This window comes from Chanodichthys erythropterus, chromosome 17, assembly GCF_024489055.1.
Source record: "Chanodichthys erythropterus isolate Z2021 chromosome 17, ASM2448905v1, whole genome shotgun sequence".
NCBI lineage: Eukaryota > Metazoa > Chordata > Actinopteri > Cypriniformes > Xenocyprididae > Chanodichthys > Chanodichthys erythropterus.
Window position 1 is genome coordinate 36,159,478 of NC_090237.1, and position 24,303 is coordinate 36,183,780.

General features: G+C 38.9%; 1 protein-coding gene across 2 annotated transcripts; it reads right to left on the minus strand.

Moving 5' to 3' along the window:
* Nucleotides 1–2,896: 2,896 nt before the first annotated feature.
* eif4h (eukaryotic translation initiation factor 4h) lies at nt 2,897–23,360 on the minus strand. 2 transcript variants are annotated; one of them, XM_067365516.1, is made up of 8 exons: nt 23,228–23,360; nt 15,470–15,657; nt 15,117–15,181; nt 14,757–14,850; nt 11,615–11,704; nt 8,652–8,792; nt 5,403–5,518; nt 2,897–4,254 (listed from the first exon to the last, which is right to left on the minus strand). In XM_067365516.1, the coding sequence occupies exons 1-8, from the start codon at nt 23,290–23,292 to the stop codon at nt 4,249–4,251; spliced, it is 765 nt and encodes a 254-aa protein (XP_067221617.1). In that variant the 5' UTR covers nt 23,293–23,360; the 3' UTR covers nt 2,897–4,248. The 2 variants fall into 2 exon arrangements, with proteins under 2 accessions (XP_067221617.1, XP_067221618.1); XM_067365517.1 differs by lacking the exon at nt 2,897–4,254 and having other exon boundaries at nt 5,364–5,518; nt 11,633–11,704.
* Between the last annotated feature and the right edge of the window lie 943 nt (nt 23,361–24,303).

Here is a 24,303-nt window from a genome sequence, read left to right on the forward strand (position 1 = left end):
GGCAGCATTTGTTATTGAATTTAAGTCACCTAAAATGTATTATTTCACAATATTGCAAGAGACAAGTCAGGGCAGACGCCATAATGGATTGTACCCAGCTGTGGTGTTACGCGCACTGTGCTAGATCACGACATTTTCAAATCTCACAACTTTCAACAGCTGAAAACACAAACAACTGTTTTTGGTGTTTTTGTCTACTGTAGTAGTTTTGTAAATGTTTCGTTAGCTGAGGAATTCGCACGTACAGTAAAGATCCTCTGAACACTGTATTTCTATCCCTCAGGTAGTTTTCACTCCCGCCAAAGATTAAATATGGCGCTACCCTGACTAATACAGTTTCATACTTTTAAAATCTTCATGGTCCTAGAACTAACCTTAAAGGATTAGTTCACTTTAAAATAAAAATTAGCTCAAGCTTTACTCACCCTCAAGCCATCCTATGCGTATATGACTTTCTTCTTTCAGATGAACACAATCAGAGTTATATTAATAAATATCCTTACGCATCCGAGCTTTATAATGGCAGTGGGAAATGAGTATGGAGCTCAAGAAAGTGCATCCATCCAACATAAACGTGTACTCCACATGGCTCCGGAGGGTTAATAAAGGCCTTCTGAAGGGAAGTGATGCATTTGTGTAAAAATAAAATCCACATTTAACAAGTTATACAGTGAAATATCTAGCTTCCGCCAGACCGCCTTCCGTATTCAACTTACAAAAAAAGTCAATGACATTTCCTCTCTCAAGATCCATTAATGTACTGGTGCGTTCACGCGGCCTCGTAATTCCTGTAGTTACGATATTCTAGCTTGTAAAAGGCGTTCACGTCCTCGTAGAGTTCGTAATTACAGCTTGTAAGCTGGGAGTTTTCTGAAAGCTCCCACATGTACCACGTGGCTGCTGTACCACAGTGGTGCCATGGAAACGCATAATTCCCAGTCCAAGGATCAAAAAGATGTGAACAGCTCCGAATATGTCATGTGTTATCATCTCAAGATTCTGGAAAAATACGAGGTGGTGTGAACGCAGCGTAAAAACATATTTAAATCAGTTCATGTGAGTACAGTGGTTCAATATGAATATTATAAAGCGACGAGAATATTTTTGGTGCAGCAAAAAAATAAAATAACGACTTATTTAGTGATGGCCGATTTCAAAACACTGCTTCAGGAAGCTTCAGAGCACTATGAATGAGTGTATCGAATCATGATTCTGATCGCGTGTCAAACCGGCAAACTGCTGAAATCACGTGACTTTGGCGCTCCGAACCGCTGATCGACACGCTGATTCATTTATGCTCCGAAGCTTCCTGAAGCCGTGTTTTGAAATCGCCCATCACTATATGTCATTGTTTTGTTTTTTTGCCCCACCAAAAAAATTCTCATCGTTCCAAAGATTAAAGGATCATGAAACCCCCGTTTTACCCTGGTCGTTCGCACACCTCAAAGCTCAAAAGTCTGTTAAAATGGGCGTGTAAAGCTCTGGAAAAGTGAGTGTAGAGGGGGAGAAGAGGGGAGAGAACAACCAATGAAGCACAGACATACAACACACTTATTATACAGAATAATGAATATTAATATATGAGCACGGAGAAAATGACAACAAACTCCCAAGCACAAGGGAGAAATGTGAAAGAATATTTAATAGGGCTAATAATAGGTTACTTTGATTACGTTTACGAGCACTGCATGTCTATTAGAATGATCGTGTCGTCGTGTTCAGATAGGATACACCACTGTATCAGTGTCCAGTTTGCACATATAATTCATTTGAAGAAGACTTGATGAAATATGTGTGCATAACTACACCGTGATGGTTAATGTTTGGTGCAGGAGAATGTGTGAAATAAAAACTTTAAACACGGATACTTTATTCTGTATGAGCTGTGAGCCACGTGGCTAGTGTTGTTAAACTCATCGCGGAGCTCCGCGCTGAAACCGATCATATGCGCGCTCCGCGTTTATATCATAAAAACAGTCGTATTTTTCATGTGTTTGTATTCAATCTCCAGTTCTGACCGCATCGTGGGCAAAAAAACAAAACACTCATGTGCTGCTGTACTGAGGGAAACATACATACGGCTCTCGTGTCCGAACGCAGAGGTTGAATGAGCCGCACTTTTGTGACATTTGAATTCTCTGCTGTAATGCGATCTCACTCGAACATATTTCCATTTGTGCTGGTAGATTACAGCAAAACAATCCACATGCACACAAACCTCTGCTCTGGACGTGTCTCAGGAAAACACATTGTGTTGTAGTACTGAGGAAACGAACACCAACGATACGTCTCTGAATGACAAGAGACTGAGGTGAGAGAAGTGATGCTTCCACATGCATCATACCGCAATTATAATCTTATGCATTCTACAGCACAGTGATTGGATTAAATTAGCTTTTTGTCATGAATAAATGTAGAAACTGTTGATGTCAGCATGTTCAACCAGCTCATACTGGAGCCAATCAGCACTCCGGATCTTGCCGGTAGTACACGATGACGTCAGATTTTGTGATGTTGCTCCGACTTTGCTTTTCAAACCGGAAGACAGAAATCATTCTGAAAATGCATACATACCTATACATATCTGTTCACAGATATGTATGTATGCACGTTCTTGAGCTTTAAACTCATTGTTTCCCGTTCACTGCCATTATAAAGCTTGGACACGTCAGGATATTTACTGTGTTCATCAGAAAGAACATTGTCAGATACACTTAGGATGGCTTGAGGGTGAATAAACCATGGGGTAATTAGCATTTTAAAGTGAACTAATCCTTTAAGGATTTTCTTTAGGGGGAAATAGAGACATTTCTAAGTGAGAATAAACAAGAGCATCGTTTTCCCATACATCATCTTTGTATTTAGATCATTCGACAGCTCAAAACCCAGTCTCTCCTCTTCAAATCTTTTATTCTTCACATATGCAAAACAATCACTCATCACGTGTCTCCTATGTTGAAAATAAAGACTTCCTGTGTTTGATTCAGTGTAGACCATTGTTGACCCAACGAAGATAAGACTGTGTGTCTTGCATTGACAAGTTACCTTGTTCTTGAAGCACATGACAACTCCCGAAACGTGAAGCTGCTGCTATAAACCAACTGCCAGGTTGAAATTTGGTAAAACAACTTTTTTTTTTTTTCTTTTTTTTTTTTTTAAATGACTCAAACACCACATAGCTTCACAAGACACAGAATAAATTCATCCCATTATCCTATGTCAACACATTCTTTTCAAACACTGTAAGATGATACAATTTATTGCCATAAACAGTGTAGGAAAATGAAAACAAAAGAATAAAAACAGCCGACCTCTATAGTACAGTAAGAAAACAATTTTGAACTTCCTCGTAATCCAGTAAAATGCGAAGAGAAGGGTTGCGATATGGATTTCCCATGAGGACTCTACACTCGATCCACTAGGAGATGAAAGTACAGCGGCCGGGCGTCGCCGGCGTGTCTGGAAATGTGCGAGCAGTTCATTTTTGTTCATTAAGCTTCATATGGAAAGGCAGTACTGACGGTGTTATGATCATAGTTTCTAATTTTTCCTGGAAAGAAATACATTGCCGTCAAGCTGTGGATGACGCTGTAGATTGTAGACCCATGTGTCACCAACCAAACCTATCATGCATGCATGTTGCTCTTCTAAATGAATGAAATATATGTGGCACATTGTTCCTGAAAGCTCTGGATGAGCCAGATTTGGTCAGGTTCGGAAAATCTTTCGCAAAGACAACGCAAGAATTCAAACAGATTCAAAAAGCTCTTCACTGTGAAATGGTTTAATTAAGAATCAAGCTCAACGTTTTAATTTTCAAATACAGTAAAGAAATTTAAAGAGCAAAATATAAAAAGCACACGGCAGCAATTACGTCCGCGTGTCTACAAATTCGAAACACAAAGATGCTTTGGAAAGGGAAAGAGATTTTGAAGTCCTTAAACAACAATGGAATCAACCTGGAGATGTTGTCCTCCAAGTTTGGGTTCTTTGAGGCGTGTGGGAGGAGTCAGCGAGGACAGGCAGAGGCGGAGTTAAGACTGTGCCCCGCCCCCTTTCTAGAGCCCCCACCTCCACATGCTTTTTAAGCCAATCGGATGAGGGCTCGTTTGGATTCGAGAGGAAACCAGCACCTCGTGCCTCTGCCTGCGTGTCACTGGGAGAAGTCTTTGAAAGATTTTATGGTGATCAAAGCCAGTAGAATCCAGTATAGCCTTCCGGAATAATGCAGCCACACTGACACAGATATTAATTCTTAAGAGAACGGAAACATAAAACAAAACAAGAACAGAATGGTTACACAGGGTCCCGTTGTAGGAGATGGTGAAAAGTTGACATTTGCACATGAACATTTTAACAAAGCAATATTAGAATCAATTCAACACTAACAGGAAGATTGCGGCGAGTCCGACTCGAGCGGATCTACTGATTAACGTTGTGAGACGCACGGCTCCGAAACCGAACGCTGACTGTACAACTGGACTACGTTGTGCTTTAACACGCCGATTTACAGACACCATGAGGACTAGGGAGAGGACAAGCACCACATGTACAATCCAGTGTGCGTTCGAAGGTTTGCGCGAGTGTTCGACTGGGAAAAATCGTGAAGGAGCTCGTGCCGTTTTTAGAAACAAACAAAAAAAAAAAAACTTCAAAAAAGGTGCAGTCCATCAAAAATCCAACGAAAAAAAGCAAAAACAATGGTAGTTGAATCCAATAAACCTAATACTGCTTTTCGCGAACGCTAATATGAATTGAATGTCAACCACGGAAACGTTAGCTAGCTGCCCCGCAAATAAAAGCGCACAAACCAAAACGGCATCGTTTTTCGCACCATAAAAAGGACTCGGCGTTTGTAGTTTAGTCTACATCTATAAAACAAGCCAAAAAACATTTAAAATCAGTTTCCATTCCATTTAAGAGAGCAGCTCCAAAAAACAAAAAAAAACCTTTCGGATCTCACCAAGGATGTGAAAGAACTTTCCCCCGACGAAAACTACAGTACAGAGCAGGCACTAATTACAGGGAAGCAAAGGTGGACATAAAACCATTGTTCAACAGTTTTGCCATGCATTCACGAGCTGCTCGTTGGTGTGTGCAGGTGTCATGACGATCGATCGATGTGGGCGTGGTCTTGTGTATTTTTCCCGTTGAATAAATATATAGCCGCGCGATCTGAATTCAGAAGTAGGGACTCCGTTCATCTCTAACAGGTAGGAATGATAGAGGCCTTATCGCATTCCCGTTGGCATCACACGTTTTTTTTGTTGTCGCTGTCCCTGTACCTCACCCTTCCCTCCCCGTATATCCCTCCCCTTCTTTCTCTCTCCCTCCCGTCCTTCCTTTCCTTCAGGAACGGTGAGGGAGGCTGCAGTCTCTTAGTGTTTGTCTTTGGGAATTACCTCCTCCCTGGGTTTGGCACCCCCAAAGATGGCCGAGTTGGGGTTGGCCACTTGGTTAAGGGGACCTGCCACTGTACGCGGCTTCAGCTGTAGCCTTGGTCTCTGCGCTCTTTCCTCTGTGGAAAAAAAATCAACATAATTGAGACATTAGGTGTTGCTATTGTGTAATTTATGTAGATTCAATAACAACTTGAAATCAACATGAAATTCTATCTGCAACCCGTTTTATTTCGGCAGAAAAGTTTGAGTGAAGCAGAATGTTAAAAGGCAAGAGTTGGGCGAAACTTCTTTTTATTCAGTGGGAATTGACTGGATTATGAAAAGTATGAGTGTTCGTGGAGTGAATGAAAAAAAGGCCATATTTATTTGAGTCTCAACTTGCTAGGAACTATAACATTTCCATTGCATCAAGATTATTTGGCATTAAATTAAAAAATTTACTGAACAATGAAAGATTTTACAAAAGCTGCATTATATCCTAAAATATTACCCATTTTTTTTATAACTATTGGATAACATTGATATTTTCAATAACTGATAAATGGCTAATGTAAACTTTATACAATTTTGTAGAGCTACACGACTCTGGATAAATTGAAAATCCAGATTTTTTTATTTTATTTTTTTAAACAGATCACGATTCTGAACAAACAACATGTAATTTACTAGAGGTTCTGACAACATGTTAATTTCTGCAGTCAATTTAAAATGTTTAATCTGAATTATTAAAAAAAACCCGGAATGAATGTTTCAATGACTCGCTCATAAATACTTATTACTGAATGAATCAGCATTTTTAAACATCTCTTGAATGATTCAGTAAATACATTTTTTAACAGTCACTTGTCGCCACCTACTGGCACAATGTAATCGATACAATTGTTATTTGAATATATAATGAATATATAATATTTGATATATCCATTTTGAGCGCTACCATAGACATTAGTATTTTTATCCAAACTATAAACTTTTAACCCAGTACTTCAGTGATAACGTGTGACGTGCTGGCAAAAGGAGTCAGAATGAGCAAATTTTAAAAATTAGTATTTTTTTTTTTACATTCTGTTAAAAAAACTTGATGTTTGATTTGTTGGAATCCGACAAAAAAATGACTGAGCTACACCTGTTTGAAGTCGATAGAGTCAGCTAAGTCAATTTAGAGAAAAATCTAATTAAAGTTTTCCAAAACAAAATCTAGCAACCGTACCTTAAAATCCCTGTTAATAACACCTAATTTGGCAGATGTTTTTCCCCAACAGTTAACCAAACATTAATTTAAGACATAACAGATAATCTTTGTGTGAATACTCACCAAAACTGATATTTTGAAATACTGTAATCGTTTATATATGTCTATCAGGATTGCGTGCTGTCTGATGCATCATTGTGCACACGCTTTGGATCTGTCAGTCAGCGCGAGTAAGATCATTCTGTTTATATCAGTAAGAGTTTGAAAATCACATTTCATTGGTTCAGACTTGTGTCATCGAGAATTCGTTATGAATATTCGCAAGGTTGGAATGCTGTGCTTTACAATGATACCAAACTTGTGCTGAGAGGAAGTGCCAATCATCCAGAAGCGAGCAGAGAAAAGCAGCTTCTCATGGTCAGAGGAAAGGTAGTCCTCTCAGAAAACAAACAAATAAAGATACTTTCAGATGTGTAATTGCTATTTTGAGCAGTGGGATCGCTAGATGAGGGCTTAACTCAATTTTGTGAAAATCTCAAATTCGACCAAAATTGATATTTTTGGGGGGTTTTTGGCCCGTAGCTCGTAATTTGCCTGTGCGCATTCTGACTCCTGCCAGCACGGCTCACAAATAAATATTTGTAACAGAAATAATACTGTGTGGTTAAAAAAAGAAGCTGTTTTATACCTAAACATGACAACTGCTCTCTCTGGATCAGCGGCAGTGCCAACACAGACCTGAAAATTCAGGTGGATTTTGTCAAAGGTTTAATAGAGGGTATGCATGTGATGTCCCCGTCGGCCGTTGTGACTGTGGTCACGCCCACTGAGTGGCAAAAAAAAACTGAGTGCCAGCATTGGTTTTCAGCATTAATACTGCAAAAACAAAACATCCTAAATGGGATAGAGCTTTGTGATTGACTGTACTAATAGATTTGACAAAATCTGAGGTATATTTTTACAGACTGCCAATAGTGACAGAAAAGAAAAGCAAATGGATCGCTGCAATTCACAGCAACAACTGAACTACAGGCAGCGAAACGTGGATTTGCAGTTATCATTTTGTGTCAATGTTGAATTTTGAGGTAAAAATCATACCCTATATATTTTATTGTTATATATTGTATTGACAACTCAAATATTTACCATCTTATATTCTGCATAATTGGGTGTTTTTAAATGAACACTGACAAAATAGACAAGCTTTAGGGCTGGACAATAGGACGATATGATTATATATATATATATATATATATATATATATATATCTCATTGATATAAGTGATCACTCCAATTTAGACCCATTTATATAAAGAGTACTCAGTCAAATTTGCTTTATGCATTTCCCCGGCGTCGAAATCAGGCACATATAACAATTCCTGGCTGCATGTCAATATTCATAGATAACTGGATCTTTAAGTTATAACACTAGAAACACTATATCGAGTCCAACCTTTAGTTTAATCGCTTGTTTTACTCGTGTTTTTGCAGTTTCCCCAATTAAATTCAGTCACGCAGCAGCTCTTTTGCCACTCAGTCCAGCTGAAGGAGCGCGTTCCGGCGGGAAAGGGACGTTAATGAATACCCTCTATAGACGGAGGCAAATCATTGTCATTTAGGAATAAGATCACATGGCTGTTTGAATTGAGATAGCAATCTTAATTAATCAAGCAGCTCTACTATTTTGCCTTAAATTTAAAAAAAATAAATTTATTGTTTTTAAAGATTAACTTTAAGTGAGGATTAGATGATGTCAAATAATATATTATATTATATTATATTATATTATATTATAATAATATATACACACTTAGATAACATATGGTACAGGTATATTGTGTCTAGGCAACATTAATCAAGCTATTTACATATATTAATAAATTGGATTACATTGGTATTCAGCTGAAAATCAGTTTCTAAAAGAAGGAAGAATGAAGTTTTGTTCCATCAACAGCAGGAACATGCGTTAAGAGTAAATAGGATCCAAATGAATTTCATGTTGACTTTTAAGCACATGTAAAGGTATCTGCTTTTCAAAAAGAATAAATCTGTGACACCGTCGGAAGGTTCTCTGAAGTCTGTCGAGCCTCCACGAGGAGGTCCGTCTCTGAAGCGTCCCATGCCTCCACCCCCCCTTCTGTCGGCAGGGCGACCGCCTCCTCGACTCCTCCCACCCATGAAGTCATCATCTCTAAATCCTGTGGAAAAAAAGTAGCGTGTGAGTAACTGGTGCAGCACTCTCCCATTCCACTGCAAAGTTGTGCAAAATACTGATACAGGAAAGGTGAGAAGTTAAGACTTGAGAGAAGCCCGATCCTAGATCAGTATTTACAGACAACTTCAATTAGGGAGGAAATTTGACTTCACAGCAGCAGGGAGACTCCGCTGATAACATGACTGATGGCAATGAGATGGAGTCTCTGAGAGATCAATGTTGAAAAATTAACTTGAAATATATGAAAAGGCCATTAACAAAACACAAACAAACAATGCCAAGAACCCTGCTGATAATGTAAGTCCTGTGGCTCAGTTACATTCATTTCTGGAAATATTCTGGGTTATTTTCAGAGGTTTGTTCATTTTGAGTACTCCCTCAGTTTGTAAGAGAACGAAACCGGTTTTCTGTAATAGGGTGAAAAAGTTGTCTAATTATAAAAATATGTATATATATATATATATATTCTCATCACTGAACTGTCACATTACAGTGCTTAATTGTAATGAAAATTACGTAATAGAATAATAATAATAACTAGAATGTACATTTCCTGAAGAAAATGTGAATGGTGCTTGCAGTGGCAAAACTCGGCACTCTTGATTAGCATGATGCTAACATAATTACCGTCCTGCTAGGATGTTTTTAGCAAAATGCTAACATGATTAGCATGTTGCTAGCATGATGCTAACACCCTAAGCATGCTGCTAGCATGTTTTAAACAAAATGCTTAGTCATGTTAGCATAATCTAGCAAAATGCTAACATGATTAGCATAATACTAGCATGATGCTAATAGCATGATTACCATGTTCTTAGCATTATTTTAACAAGATGCTTAATCATGTTAGCATTATGTTAACAACATGCTTAACATGATTAGCATGTTCTTGCCAAGACTATCTTAACACCCTTAACATCTTGTTAGCATGTTTTAAACAAGATGCTAATCATGTTAGCATAATGCTAGCAAACATGCTAACATGATTAGCATAATGCTAGCATGATGCTAGCATGATTACCATGTTCTAAAGCATGATTTTAACAAGATGCTAATCATGTTAGCATAATGCTAGCAACATCTTAACATCATTAGCATAATGCTAGCATGATGCTAGCATGATTACCATGTTGTTAGCATGTATTTAACAAGATCTTAACATGATTAGCATGTTTGCTTAACATGATGCTTAACATGATTATCATGCTACTAGCATCATGCTTAACACAATTAACATGCCACTAGCATTATTCTAACACATTTTTACTAGTTTGTGTCATGTTTAAACCTTAAGCTAATCACTATTAGCATGTAGCTATTCACTGCTAGCATGTGTAGCATGGTGGAAGTCAGTTTGCTAGCATGAGTCAAAAGAGCCAACCGCCATGTCTCTATAATGTTCTGATGCAGAAATATAGGTGTTTCAAAACGGTTGCTAGGGTACTCTGTTTGGTTGCTAGGGAGTGGCTTGGCAGCTGCCAATGATGATACTCCAAAGGCTGCTTGACAATATAAACCAACCCCCATGTCTGTACGATGTTCTGACGCAGAGATATAGATCTTGCAAAATGGTTGCTAGGGTACTCTGTTTGGTTGCTAAGGAGTGGCTTGGCAGCTACCAATGATGATACACCAAAGGCTGCTTGCCAGTATGAATGATATAAACCAACCCCCATGCCTCTATGATATTCAGATTTGAAGATATCTGCCTATGCTTTGGGTTGCTAGGGTGCTCTATATGGTTGCTAAGGCGTGGCTATGATGTCTTTAAGGTGATTTGTGATTGGCGGTTTGCTGCCTCGAGTCAAATGAGCCCACCCTCATGTTTCTATGACACTCCTATCCAAAGATATTCCTTTGATCTTTTTCAATGGAAGTCTATGGAACTTGTTGCTATGGTTCTCTATATGGTTGCTAGGGCGTGGCTTGATAGCTTTACAATGATCCTGAGAGACTGATTGGTTGCCTGAGTAAAATGAGCCCACCCCCTTGTCTCTATGACATTGTGATCCAGAGTTATGTTCAATACAAAATCCCTATGTAATTTCCCATAGTAGGAAAAACACAGTACTTCCTGGTTCATGGGCACGGCTTCACCATAGTATGTCTATGGGGCAACTTTGGGCAGCTCTTGCGCCCCAGGGGTACAACTTACACCCCATTTTGAGGTATGGTCTGAGAGAGCCTATCAGGCTCTTCAAACGTGGTAACCCACATGTTTCTATGAAATTCTCGTTAGGAGCTATTACTCATCAAAGTTTGTCCCAATGCAAAGTCTATGGGATTTTTTTCGCTACTTTTTCGCCCGCCGGACGAACATCGTACACCCGATCGCTTATAAAAGTCATAGCACACCTGTCCTCAATGAGCCGGTCGATTTGACACCTCATTCATGGGTCTATGACAAAAACTGCGGGAGGAGTAGCGCGCAGAAATTGTGTCCAGAAGAAGAAGAAGAAGAATAATAAGTATGCAGAAGAATAAGAATGGAGCTTTGCCTTTGGCAAGCACCATTAATAAATTATTACTACTATTAAATATTTTTGACATTAATATTTTCATTATAAACTAATACACTACTAATGAAAATCTTGTCCTGAAACTCCATAAATAAAACTACAGCTTAATTTCTGTTAATTTCTAAGTGTTCATTGAGTTTATTTGTAAACATGTTTTCTGTTCATCTTCACAAAATGAGGAACACCTCTGAATTATCTGCGGTTAAAGCATACCACAGATGTGTCCTCATTCTTGCTAAAATAAATGTTTATCTAGATTTAAAACCCCAATGGTTCGAGTTCTTGCCCAATTCAGACGTCGCACCTCCTCCAGAGTGGTCGTAGTCGTCTCTGGGGTCACGTCCCCCTCCTCTGGCCCCACGTGAGCCACCACGGCCTGAAAGGGACAGGGGCTGTTTAATAAGGGCAACAATTCAAAGATGAGATCAGGGTGAAAGAGAGGCCCACCCAGATAACGCTTCTACTGAACCAATCAGATCATCAGCCAACACTGCGTACAGGAAGACACCAGCTGGACAGGGAAGTGCCGCCTGTCGGAAAGCACTCCGTTTGTTAGAGGGGAAGGAAAAGGAGCTAGAAAGAGTTTTTCTATTGAGGGGTTAAAAAAAAAAAAAAAAAAAGATCTAAAGATGAAATATGTACTCATGAACAATGAGTGCGAGAAGCCCAGCTAAAGTAATGCTCTGTTTGTGTAGTATGAGCAGTGATGTTTTCCAGCAATATACAATAACACAAAAGCAGAAGAGTTCAGAATAAGAGACAGAAGACATCGCATTATTGAGCATTGATTAGGGATTGGTGGTCTGGCCAAAACCTTGATTACAGCACGTGTCACAATATCAAATTTATATTCAATAACCGTATGTGACCCTGGACCACAAAACCTTAATTTTTTTTTAGAGATTTATAAAGCATATGAAAGCTGAATAGCTAAGCTTTGTTAGGATAGGACAATATTTAGTCGAGATACAACTATTTGAAAATCTGAGGGCGCGAAAAAAAAAATAAAAATAAAAAATATTGAGAAAATCTCCAAAGGCATTTTTAGAGTTTTTTTTCTGAGTAACAAACACAAAAGTAAAGACTCATAACTCAAACTGTAGCAAGGAGAGTCAAAAGGTAGATATCGTTTGATAGAACACTTTAAATTTTAAGAAAATATAAAATTACAATTGGACATTCTCATGCTGATAAAAAAAAAATAAAAAAAATCAAACATATATATTATTAATGTTTTCGTTGCTAGGTGCACTCCGGTTTATAGAGACTACTCGGCACTAGGAGTTGATCAAAATGGTTAGATGCATTAAAAAGCTGAGTTTCTAAGCTTTAAAATGACACCTATTTTGTGTTATTCCACAGTGCAAAATAAGCATGGACGGTTCCGGGAACATTGGGTAACCCGTTGCATCCCGGAAAGACGAGACACATTTTTAGCCAAATATGTTACATCATTCCGTGAGTAATCTCTCATTTTAATCTGCAAATGATGATGTGCCAGGATCTATGATCTGTGCAATTTTCATGAAGTTATGAGCAAACCGCCACGTGAAATTGACATTTGTTTTCAGTTAGCGCCTGTGCGCTGTTTTTGTTGTAAACTCATTTGTGCAGACTCAGAGGGTTTAAACAATGCAACAGGAGCATGCTGGAGGCATGATCTGTGTCAAGTCTATGCTTTTGTATGCAAAAAGGATTACTGTGCTACCTACTTTATTTCAGTTAATATTGGCTCTTAAAGTGAGACACGCAAACGGGAGTTGTTAGCAAAGCATATTACTTACAAAAATGCATTTAATATATTTATGGTAGAAAATTTACAAAATATCTTCATGGAACATGAGCTTTACTTAATATCCCAATGCTTTTTGGCATAAAAGAAAAATCGATAATTTTGACCCATACAGTGTATTGTTGGCTATTGCTACGAATATACCTGTGCGACTAATGACTGGTTTTGTGGTCCAGGATCACATTTGGTAAGGCAAATGTTTGGGTAACTCAACGAATTAAATGTTTTACAGCTTAGTTCCTACTTTCTATTCAAACTTAAAAGCTTGTACAAATTTAAAGAATTACTCAAATAAGTAAAAACTAGGGCTGCGCGATTTATCGCACAATACGAAAGAAAAAAAACACTGAACTTAAATGCGATTCTTAGTGCGATTTATTAAATGTAATTTTATTTTTTATGCGCAGCATGTCATTGAAGTATAGCTCCAAATGCTACTCCATCTGAAGCACTGTGAGTTTGAGACGCTTATAATGCACATTTGTAATGTGCAACACGTGTCAAACATCTTTCCAGACATGAGAAGCATTTAATAACAAGTTTTTACTCCAAACTCACTTCATAACAGTTAAGCGTGAAGCCCCACTAAGAACGACTGAAAGTCATCCCCTATATACCCTTAAATAAGGCACTATTTGAGCGGACAGCTATTTGTAGTGGTGTCTGGACGTTACGGAGTGCACTCATTCAATCCCACAATGCACCGCATTAACGAGTGTACAACCGATGTACACTCAAAAGCTGCAGTATGTCCATAATGCAGTGTCCAAGTCTGACCAGAAGATGGTGCCTGCAACTAAATCATCCATCCTTTTCCAAACCACTGGTCCAATGAGGGTTCAGTTGTCTCATAGGCTGTTTATGTTCAGCGAGCTTCAGTGTTCACATCCGAACACAGGCTCAGTATTGGCCATTCACGTGCACAGCACGACACATGCGATGCTGACGCAGGAGCCGGACAATAATGAGTCGGCATTCTGACGAAGAACCTGGAAGCGCTGAACATAAACAGTATGAGAATGACACAGAAGAGAAGATATCGTCATTCATTTTGTTTTGTTTTTACACACAAAAAGTATTCTCGTCACTTCATAACATTAAGGTTGAACCACTGCAGTCACCTTATTTTAAAGACGTTTTACTACTTATCCAGACCATGAATGACGGTAATTATGTTGCTTTCTATGGGGCACAAAAACCCTTTTGGATTTCATCAAAAATATCTTAATTTGTGTGATTAATGCAGGTCTTACGGTTGTGGAACGGAGTAATTAATGACAGAAATTTTCATTTTTGGGTGAACTAATCCTTTATGTATCGGATTCCTTAAATGGAATCAATTTGCAATTCCCAACCCTCTTGGAAGACTGGATAATTTATTGTCATATTTTAATGAAAAACACTATTATGCTACACAGAGTGTGTCAGGATCTCTACTGGCTGGCAATTCTACTGTAAATAAAACCAGACCACCCAGCCCTAACATTGCTCATTTTCCTGAGACTGAAAACACTACTTACAACATGCAAAAAACAACAACAACAGCAACAACATGCTAAAATGTGAGTAAACAGCACTAACAGAAGTAGAAGATAAAGGACTAATGAATGACCGCAGTATTCGACACACACGGTACCTCTGTCGTCTTTCCGGAAGCCGAAGCCTCCAGCGCCACGTTCTTGTTTTCGGCCCTCTGCGATATCCACCCTCAAAGATCGGTCGCCTAGTAGCTGTGCAAGAACATAATCAGGAACACACAATATATCAAACAGTACACTACCGTTCAAAAGTTTGGGGTCGGTTGTAATGTTTTTGAAAAAAATAAAAAGTTTCTTATGCTCAAAGCTTCTACAGTGTTTCTACAACAGTGGTTCTTCACTGCTTACTGACCTCAAACTATTGAACGGTGCACTTCACCCCATAACCCCATTCATTACTTCTGCCTTGAATAATAAAAAAAACAACTAAATAAATAAAGTATAATCAAGTAACTTACAGCGCCATCATACGTCAAAGCCTCTTTTAGAGATTCCAAGTCATCAAACTCTACATAACAGAAACCTGGAGCAAGAAAACAATTTACCATTTAGCAAATGCTTTTATTCAAATAGATTTTCGATACTTCAAATAGTGTTTTAACAGCACATGGTTTCCCATCAGGATCAAACCCATGACCTGGCCATTGCTTCCTATTAAGCAACAGGAAGATAAACTAGCCACATATTTTGAGGTATAATTCATGTCTGCAGCATCAAGTTTAATACTTGGGGGATTCCTAAAACCAAGCATGAGTAGCAAGCAAACAACATCCCTCATTAAACATGCACTGTGCTGCAAAAAGCGGCCCACCTTTGAACTTGTCTGTCTCTTTGTCTCGGACTAGTCGAACGCTCCTGACGCTGAGGTCTTTGAAAATGGCATCTATGTCTCCTTGCACTGTGTTGAAGGGCAGGTTGCCGACGTAGGCCGTGTAGGGGGGCTCTGTGGGAAGTTCCTTCTGCTTTCGGGGTCCGCCTGGGCCGCCACCGCCTCGGGGTCTGCGGTCCAAAAACAATCAACTTGATCAGCTTTACATTTTCTAGAAATAACAGAATGCAGGTTGATCCTTCATCCGGTGGTTTTGCATCACACATGACCAAAAAAAAAAAAAACACTCAGAAGTCTAAAACTGAAGTGGAGGAGCTGAACTGCAGTGGAGGATGGACACACTGGGAGTTTTCCCTGAAGAGTATCCTGCATTTCTCCTGAATGTCTGAATCAGATGTGTGCTGTATTCAATGAGCTCAAGCTAAAGGATTAGTTCACTTCAGAATGAAATTTCCTGATAATTTACTCACCCCCATGTCATCCAAGATGTTCATGTCTTTCTTTCTTTCATCAGTCTAATAGGAATGAAGGTTTTTGAGGAAAACATTCCAGGATTTTTCTTCATATAGTGGACTGCGATGTGCCACACATTACGTAATCACGTTGGAAAGGTTGAGTGTTATGTAGGAGGAAGTACCAGCCCACTGTCTACAAAGCAAACATGCAAAGACCAAGTCAAACAGCCTTTGCAAAAAAAGATAAACAACGATGTTGGGCGATTTTGAAGTTCGAGGAGAAAATGATACCCTACCGTGGTACTTCCACCGTCGTCATGTGACCTCTCCAATGTGTTTATATAATGTGTGGCACACCGCTGAGCAGTGCAAGACAAGCATTTGTGGTTAAAAAAGTATATATATTTTTTTTTTTTTAGAAAATGACCAATCATTTCACTAGATAAGACTCCTATTCCTCGTCTGGGATCGTGTAGAGCTCTTTGAAGCTACACAAACTGACATTTGGACACCAAAGTCCACTAGATGGAGAAAATCCTGGAATGTTTTCCTCAAAAACCTTCATTGCTTTTCGACTGAAGAAAGAAAAACGAACATCTTGGATGACATGGGGGTGAAAAAGCCTTGCTTCCGATACACATTTTTTGACCAGCAGAAATTTTTCCAATGGCATATATACGGCCCTATAATTTCCGTGATTCGTGGAATCCATTCATAAAAACGGAATTTACTATATAATGCGGAATGTCACGGAATTTGTCAAATTTTTGATGAATGAATTAAAAGCAGGTCAGTACACTCAAATTAAATCATGATATAGACTAGTGTCTGAATATTAAACCACAAAGAGACTATTTAAACATGAATCCTGCATGCCTGTGTGCCTCTGAAATGAATGATGCGGAAGCGCAGTTTCATTTACCTCACACCGCCTCACACACAATCACGCGGGCACACGCACACCGAAGCACGTGTTTTCGTCCTCTGTCACGTCACTATATGAACGCACAAATTCATCTCCAGAGCTGCTCTGAAAGTCACTTCATCAGTATTTGAGAAAACTACCATCATAAACACAGAGAAACTCAAAGCTCTAGGCAAACCGTCAAAATAAAAGTTCGATTTATCTTGACAAACATATTACTGTTGTACAGTAGAATTTAGATAATTTATTGTTAAATTTATCAAGATTTTTAAACAATCTCAGTGTTTCTTCCATGTTTTAATTTTAACAGTAAAGCTTGTGCAGCACATTGTTTGAAAAGTTTAATTTCATGATTAAAAGATAAATTAAATGGTATGCGTTCATTTGATTGCCAGAAAAATTTAAATACACAACAGAACTTCTGAAAAATAAATCATAAAAATATATTTTTGAATTAATAAATATTGTTGTTTTTAAGAATTCAATTAATTAGACATGATTTTTGATTATTAAAATGGAATTAAACCATTAAAATGGAATCCAGAAAGCAGAATTTGGTAAAAATAAAATTTGAGGGGAAAGAATAAAACGTTTATCATAGGGCCCTAAAAAAAAAAAAAAAGAAAAAGTAATTTGTTAAACTTTTATTAAATTGTTGGTAAATTGGACAAGATTCATTATTTCAATTAATTAGACATGCTTTTGGATTACTAAAATTTAATTTATCCATTAAAATGGAGTCAAAAAATAAATAAAACGAAAAAAAAAAAAAAAAATCCAGAAAAATTAAAATGGAAAAAAAACGGAATTTGGGAAAAAATAAAACAATTTCATAGGGCTCTACATATAATCAATGATATATATCAATTACATCAGTGACAGAAACTAACTTTTCCAAGGAGCAATATTTACACCTTCAAATTTACTTCCATTGACATTTTTACATTCATAAGTAATTTTTCTAACCTTCTTATTAGATGCATGCAATAGCCTCAAGCTCCCATTAATTTCTGACCCTAATTTAAATTATTAATTTTATTCAAAAGGACAACATTATGCCCTTTTACAAAGTCTTGATTTTGGTTAATTCTGTCTGTTTAGTTCCTGTCTCTATGAAGCCCCTCCTTCCGAAATGCTCAATGTGCTCTGACTGGTCGGCTGGTCCAGTGTGTTGTGATTGGTCAACCGCTTTGAAAGCATTTCAGAAATGTTGCACCCCTTACCATAACCATGATTTTCAACACTACTAAACAGTCGTCACCCCTTTATTTTGCATATGCCATGGGAATTATTTAAATGAGGAATGTTGTGGCATGTTCGTTCCGGAAGAAAACTCAAGACTTCAGAGGAGGTGTTTCAGGGAGTTCAGAAACAAATGACACCGATACAGAGAATAACTCCCGCTGGAGGGACTCTGTGATTTGTAAGTTTGCAGACCTTTTTCATGCTCAAACAGCAAGTAAAAGTTGAAATGTTAAAAATGTAAAAAGCACAAGTCCTCTTTAATGAGAGCAAATGAAAATGGCTGAAATTAAACTAACACTCATGACAAGCAGTAATCAGTGCTGAACAGAGGAAAGGGGTATTATTCAAAAGGAGCAAATTATCCGTTGACACAGCTGGTTTATTTTGAAACTGGCATGAGGGTGCCGTACTAACACTTCTGTTAGCCTACATAGTGGACAGTTGTCAGCTGATGCCAATATTCTCAAAATGGCCAAATATCATATTGGCTTGGCCCACATACCGGTCTATCACTGGTGGAAAAATAGAGAAAAATGCCATAGCTACTGGACAGATGGAAAGTGCTTTGAACAGAACGGATCTTCACAGCACGTTAATTTATTTTCTGTCTGTAACAGTAGATTAAATTCCATGCAAAGCAAATCTGTGAGAGCTTCCGCTGGGATCCAGTGTGCCAGAGACATTCCTCTGGTGTCAGGCCGAGGCCCGAGACGAGAGGATAGCGTGACATCTCCGCTCCACCTCGGCCCAGCGCGTCTGATGTTTTTAGACCTGTGCTGTCCACAGCAAACGCTAGATTACTGCTACTGCGTACTCAGAGTTACAGCACAGAAATCTTCAACCCAAAAACCTGTGTGACATCAAAACTTTTAAGTACTGTGGTGGTACAACTAGGGCTGGGTATCGTTCAAAAATTTTCGATACCGAGACGATACCGATACCTTGACTTCGATACCGATACCTAAACGATACCTTTTTCGGTACCAGTTTTATAAAATCTGTTTAAACAAGATTACATAACCTCAAAAAAATCTTTGGTTTTATATTTTAACTTTCTTGACTTTTTATCAGACTCAAAGACTCATCTCCTGAGCCACTGCGGGGAATAAAAAAAAAAGCACAAATTAACAAAATTTACCCAACACAATAAATCAGTGCAAATAGTTTTAATAAAGTTTAGTTTTCAATGGAAAAAATTAAGTATGTGAGGCTCTTTTTAAATCACTCAGCAATTGTTCTTCAAAAAAAGTGAAATAAGAGTTCTGTGTCTTTATTAAAATCAACACATTAATGATTCAGCTCTCATCCACTCGCAATTAATTTGAATGTTATTTTTTTATTACTTGGCCCGACCCGCAGATTATCCGCAGTATCAGGAGGACGCTGATACCCCTTTTTCAGCAGAATTGTTCGCGTTCTGGAGCCAGAGGCAGAGCCTGTGCTCGTGCAGGCGAACTAGAGGCCGTCACGACCGGTCGCGTGTTTCCACAGACTTGAGGGACGAACGCTGATGTAAAGCTGCTGTGTGTTGTACCTGTCCATAACTAGTCTAAAAAACATCGCGCGTTCCGCTGTTTCTGCAGGCAGTGCGACACTTTTGTTTTCTGTTAACAGTATCTGTAGGGAACCGGCTGCTCAAACGGCCGTTTCTCACCCGTCCATTCGGAGATAAACTGAAAACGAAACCGTTGATTCACTCGCCCTCTCGCACATATGGTCTCTCTCGCGCGTATAGTTTTATATATTTAGATATAAATAACAATGTAGCGCAACATTACTTGCTCCTCAACGAGACAGCGAAAGCATTTCTCCGCCCCTCTACTCGGCTCCATTCTGAGGTACCGAAATTTGGTACCGTATGACAAGACACTTTTCGATACTCCGTTGTATCGTGGCAGTTCGATCGGTACCTAAAAAGTATCGAGTTCGGTACCCAGCCCTAGGTACAACGGCTCAGAGCCCAGATGGAAAACACCATGGTACCCTGACCAATACTATGACAAACCAACAAATAAGCCAATATTTGTCCATGTCAAGCTTGTAGAGATCTTAAGATAGTGTAAAATTCATAGTTTTCAGTCACGTGACTGGCATGGAGACCTGGAGGGCAAAACATCTAAATAACCACAACACAGGCCTGTCAATTTTTCATCTGTTTCAAGCCACTAATAAATCACCTCTCAAAAAAGAAAAACAAAAGGCATGCAAAAACAAGTTTTGGCCACAATACACAGCACCTGCTGCAGTATTTCAATCACTAAAACAGTAGGATGTTCTAAAACATAAAGCTGCAGTCTGTATATTTTGCACTTTGTCGCCATCTCTGTTTGAAACATGCAACTGCAGTTATTTGCAGAATTGCCCTTCGCAAAGACCCGCCCCCCCCTTATTTACTGTTGCTTTGTCCGACAAGCCATGGTGCTGTCACACCACACAGAGTGAGAAATAGAAATTTTTAAAGAAATTTACATAATAAATACCGGTTTGTGGCTCTTCAATGTGTCGCCTCAGTTCAAGCGGCTCGTGAACCGATCATCTCTTCCTACTAGTTCATTTATAGCATCAAATAAACATGAATGAACATCAGAAGGAATGTTGTTTCAAACGCAGAAATACGTAAATACACACCATTTTTCAAGTTCAAGTCCACCGAGGTTAATCTAACTCCTGACTGCTTTGTCAGACAAAATGGCGGATTCTGGATTATGATTGGTTAGATCAATCAAACTCCCGGCAAAAGGATCAATTATCTTTACGGGGATTGTGCATCGGCACGACACCTCAGCGTGGATGAATCTAATGTTTGCGGTCAGTCCACACCGGTGTGGATACTGTACTTCAGAATCACAGCTTGTAGTCTTGAAGTTTGACCAAAATAACAAAATATCTGAACAAGTAACGTCTTTTGTTCTGACCAAATGGAGAAAAATAAGCATTAGGCCTACAATAAATCACACTGCCAATGGTGATTAAATCTAACGATCGCTTGGCTCTGATCACATCAATACGTGCAAATTATTACTGATATACTTTGTTCTCAAATTGTTAAATGTTAACAACGTCAGCATAGCGTGACTATCGCTGCATCCAAAATTGATTCCCACTATACTATGTATTGTGCGAAAAACAGTATGCAAACATAGTATGTCTGAATTGATAGTATTCAGAAAACAGTAGGCGATGGACACTTTACTATCCCATGAGGCCACAGGAGAGGATTTGTGAATGGAGTTGGACTGACGCTGGTAGGTCACGTGACAGTAAATGTAGTACAGTGTATGTAGTACGTCCAAATTCATTCAAGCTACACCCATTTGTACTACATAGAACGTACTATTCAACGGTCGCAAAGTAAATTTAAATTCAAATGTAGTACCTACTCAAAAGTACATGATTTTGGATGCAGCATGTGTGTATTTAGCGTGTTTTAGTGTTACCTGTAGATTTCAATGTCTGTAGCCACTCTACAGTCCGAAGTCTTGCTTTTAACTTCAGCTGAATCTCCAGTTGTCACCGATGATTGTCATTTGGACATTTCTGGATTACAATCCACCCTCAAAATGATAAGTTTAATTATTCCAGCTGCTGTGAGAAAAGGCTATAAATGATCAGTCTACTGGCTGGGACTCGTTCTTTATGCAAACAGACGTGATGTAATGACACAAAGACGCACAGCGACATGCTCGAATTTCCCACAGAAACCCACCAGTACCACCTGAATGACAAAACATTACTACAAGCTTACCGTTGTGAATCGAGCCAAGATAAGGAGATGGTTTTGAACACTGGCTGGTTATGTACTTGCTTAAATTGATTTTGGATCATTTTTAACCAAACAAAAGTTATGGACTGTAGCTTTAAAGTGTCTTAATACACAAAGTGATATTAAAAGATCAAACTCAGTACAACTCTACTGATGATGCATACAAGCAAGCAGATGAGCCCAGAATATGAATGCAACACACTAAACATTATTTATAAAGGTTTTTAATGGTAAAACACTTCACATGACACTTTTGCATGTTGAGTTCATATTCTGGGCTTATCTGTATGGAGTATTTATTTATTTTTTTAATAACCAGATCTGAATTTGGCCCTCCAATATCACCGATTTGATGCATTAAGCATTTTCTTTATAATGGTTTTCTATGGGAAAATTATTAGTGTGCAAGTTGAGCCATTGCGTTCATATTTTGAGTGCATCTGCATGACTGTATTATATAATATGCATCACCAGCAAGGTGTGTATTAGGTCATTATCATTTTAGTATTTGCACTTAAAAATAACTGGCAGTCAGCAGAGAAAGCCTCGTTTTGCCCTCCAGACTGGCATTCCCATAAGGATGAGATAGATACTAAATAATGCAGCATGATCAGAACTAAAAAACCCATTTTGACAGGTTTGCATACATCAAATAGGCACTTACTTTCTGTTTCTATATTCAATAACTGGTAAATGCCACACATGTCTGTGAGAGGCCTCGTGCACGTATGAAAGTAAAGACATCTGCACACCACTATGTTCATCTGATGGAGGGAAAACATTTCTGTTTATCATAATCATACTGGACTTGTGCTGCTGGTCCAAGAACAACGTGAGCAGGAGCTAAAACAGAATTTGTTTATGTTAATATAACGCTACATGGCACTTATACGATTCTCCAAATGCATTTCGAAGAATACCATAAAAGGTGAACTTTCTGTAATGATCCTCCTCATAAACATCAGTGTATCGTCCGGAGAGCGAGTGAAATCCAGAGGGGAGTCAGACCCCTGTTCAAGGCCCAGTGCAGACTGTGCTAAAACACGCTGTCGCACTAATAAAACACAACCATTATAATATCATTACTGATATTCAACAGAGATAAATGAGCAGGAACGCTTCACATAGCGTCCACGGGCAGCGAAACGCTGAGGCGGCCTCGAGACAGCAAGCCCATGTGGGCTGAGTTTCGTGCCCGGCCTCCATTCATCATAGCGGGAGCGCGCCGCCGCTGCGTGGCCTACACTCGCTCGAGCTCCCGCAAAACTGCGCTCGCACGCACGGACCCGCTCGCTCTCGTCATGTACGCTCAGATGTGTGCTCTACCGCTCCTCTGATGCGGGGTTTCTTACCCTCTTCCCCCGCCGAAACTCCCGTAAGCCCGATCCCGGTCATCGTAGTTATCGTAATCCGCCATTGCCGAAGATGCTGTCCAGAGAAAGCAGCAATCTGACGCTGAAGGACCCCAAAATATACGGCTGCGAGGTTTAGCTGTCCTCTGCGTGCCTGAAACACGACACTTGAAATTTTATAAAAAAAACATTTGAATAATGATAGCTTAAATAGGTGCAAATATCAAAATGGGACGCATGTATATTGTTTATTTGGTATGTATCCAAATATACATTTTTAATAAGGATTTTGGACGATTTTTTAATTTGGCAACGGCGAGTAGACTCAAAGTGCGATCTAACGTGGATTTACCAGCTAATTGTTTTGGAGGAACTGTAGCGGAGGGGATTTTGATTCATTGGTGTTTCGAATCTTTTAAATCAGTTCACACAATAATAACATTGATGATGCTGATAATAATAATAATGTCCTCAGAGAACCGATGAGCTGCTGATGAAGCCAAATCAGTAAGGTGAAATTGTAAGGTGGACTACAGTCCTTAAGTTTTCAATAAAATTTATGAGGCTCCAGGAAAATCCTCTGAACAAAATGAGAGTAGAGAGTTTTAACCCTCGGATTCTGACACTATCCAGACCAGCAATAGCACCATTTTGGTTCTCTCGGTTCTTCAGCGGTGCGTCTTCACTGGATCCATGAACTTAAAGGTGCAGTGAGCGATTTCTGAGAAATGCTGGTGAAAGTGGATTGGACCTAACATCAAAACACACTTGTAGCCAATCAGCTATTACACTTACTAGAGGGGAGGTGCGTCTGTTGCATAGTGTGTTCGTGATTTGGGGGCGGAGCTATCAAGATAGGGGTGTGATCCTATTGGGTAGACAGGATTTTGTGACATTTTTTCCTGCCGGTGCAAGTAAAGGCAGTCCCTCCAGGATTTCGCAATATTTTTTTATGATTTTTGCGATCAAAATGACTGATTTTCTGTTGTTAATTTCCATGTTCCAATGTTCCAATGATTTTTTTTTTTTATTAGAATACAACATTTACCATGTAATATGTTAGATGCTCAGTAGTC

Bases quoted from the DNA above. Each gene is read 5' to 3' on its own strand.
- eif4h (XM_067365516.1), bottom strand. From the start codon at position 23,292: ATGGCGGATTACGATAACTACGATGACCGGGATCGGGCTTACGGGAGT. The intron at 15,182-15,469 runs GTGGGCCGCTTT...TTCTTGCTCCAG, and splicing joins AGAGACAGACAAGTTCAAAG to GTTTCTGTTATGTAGAGTTT. The intron at 8,793-11,614 runs GCAAGAACTCGA...TTTTTTCCACAG, and splicing joins AGGTGCGACGTCTGAATTGG to GATTTAGAGATGATGACTTC.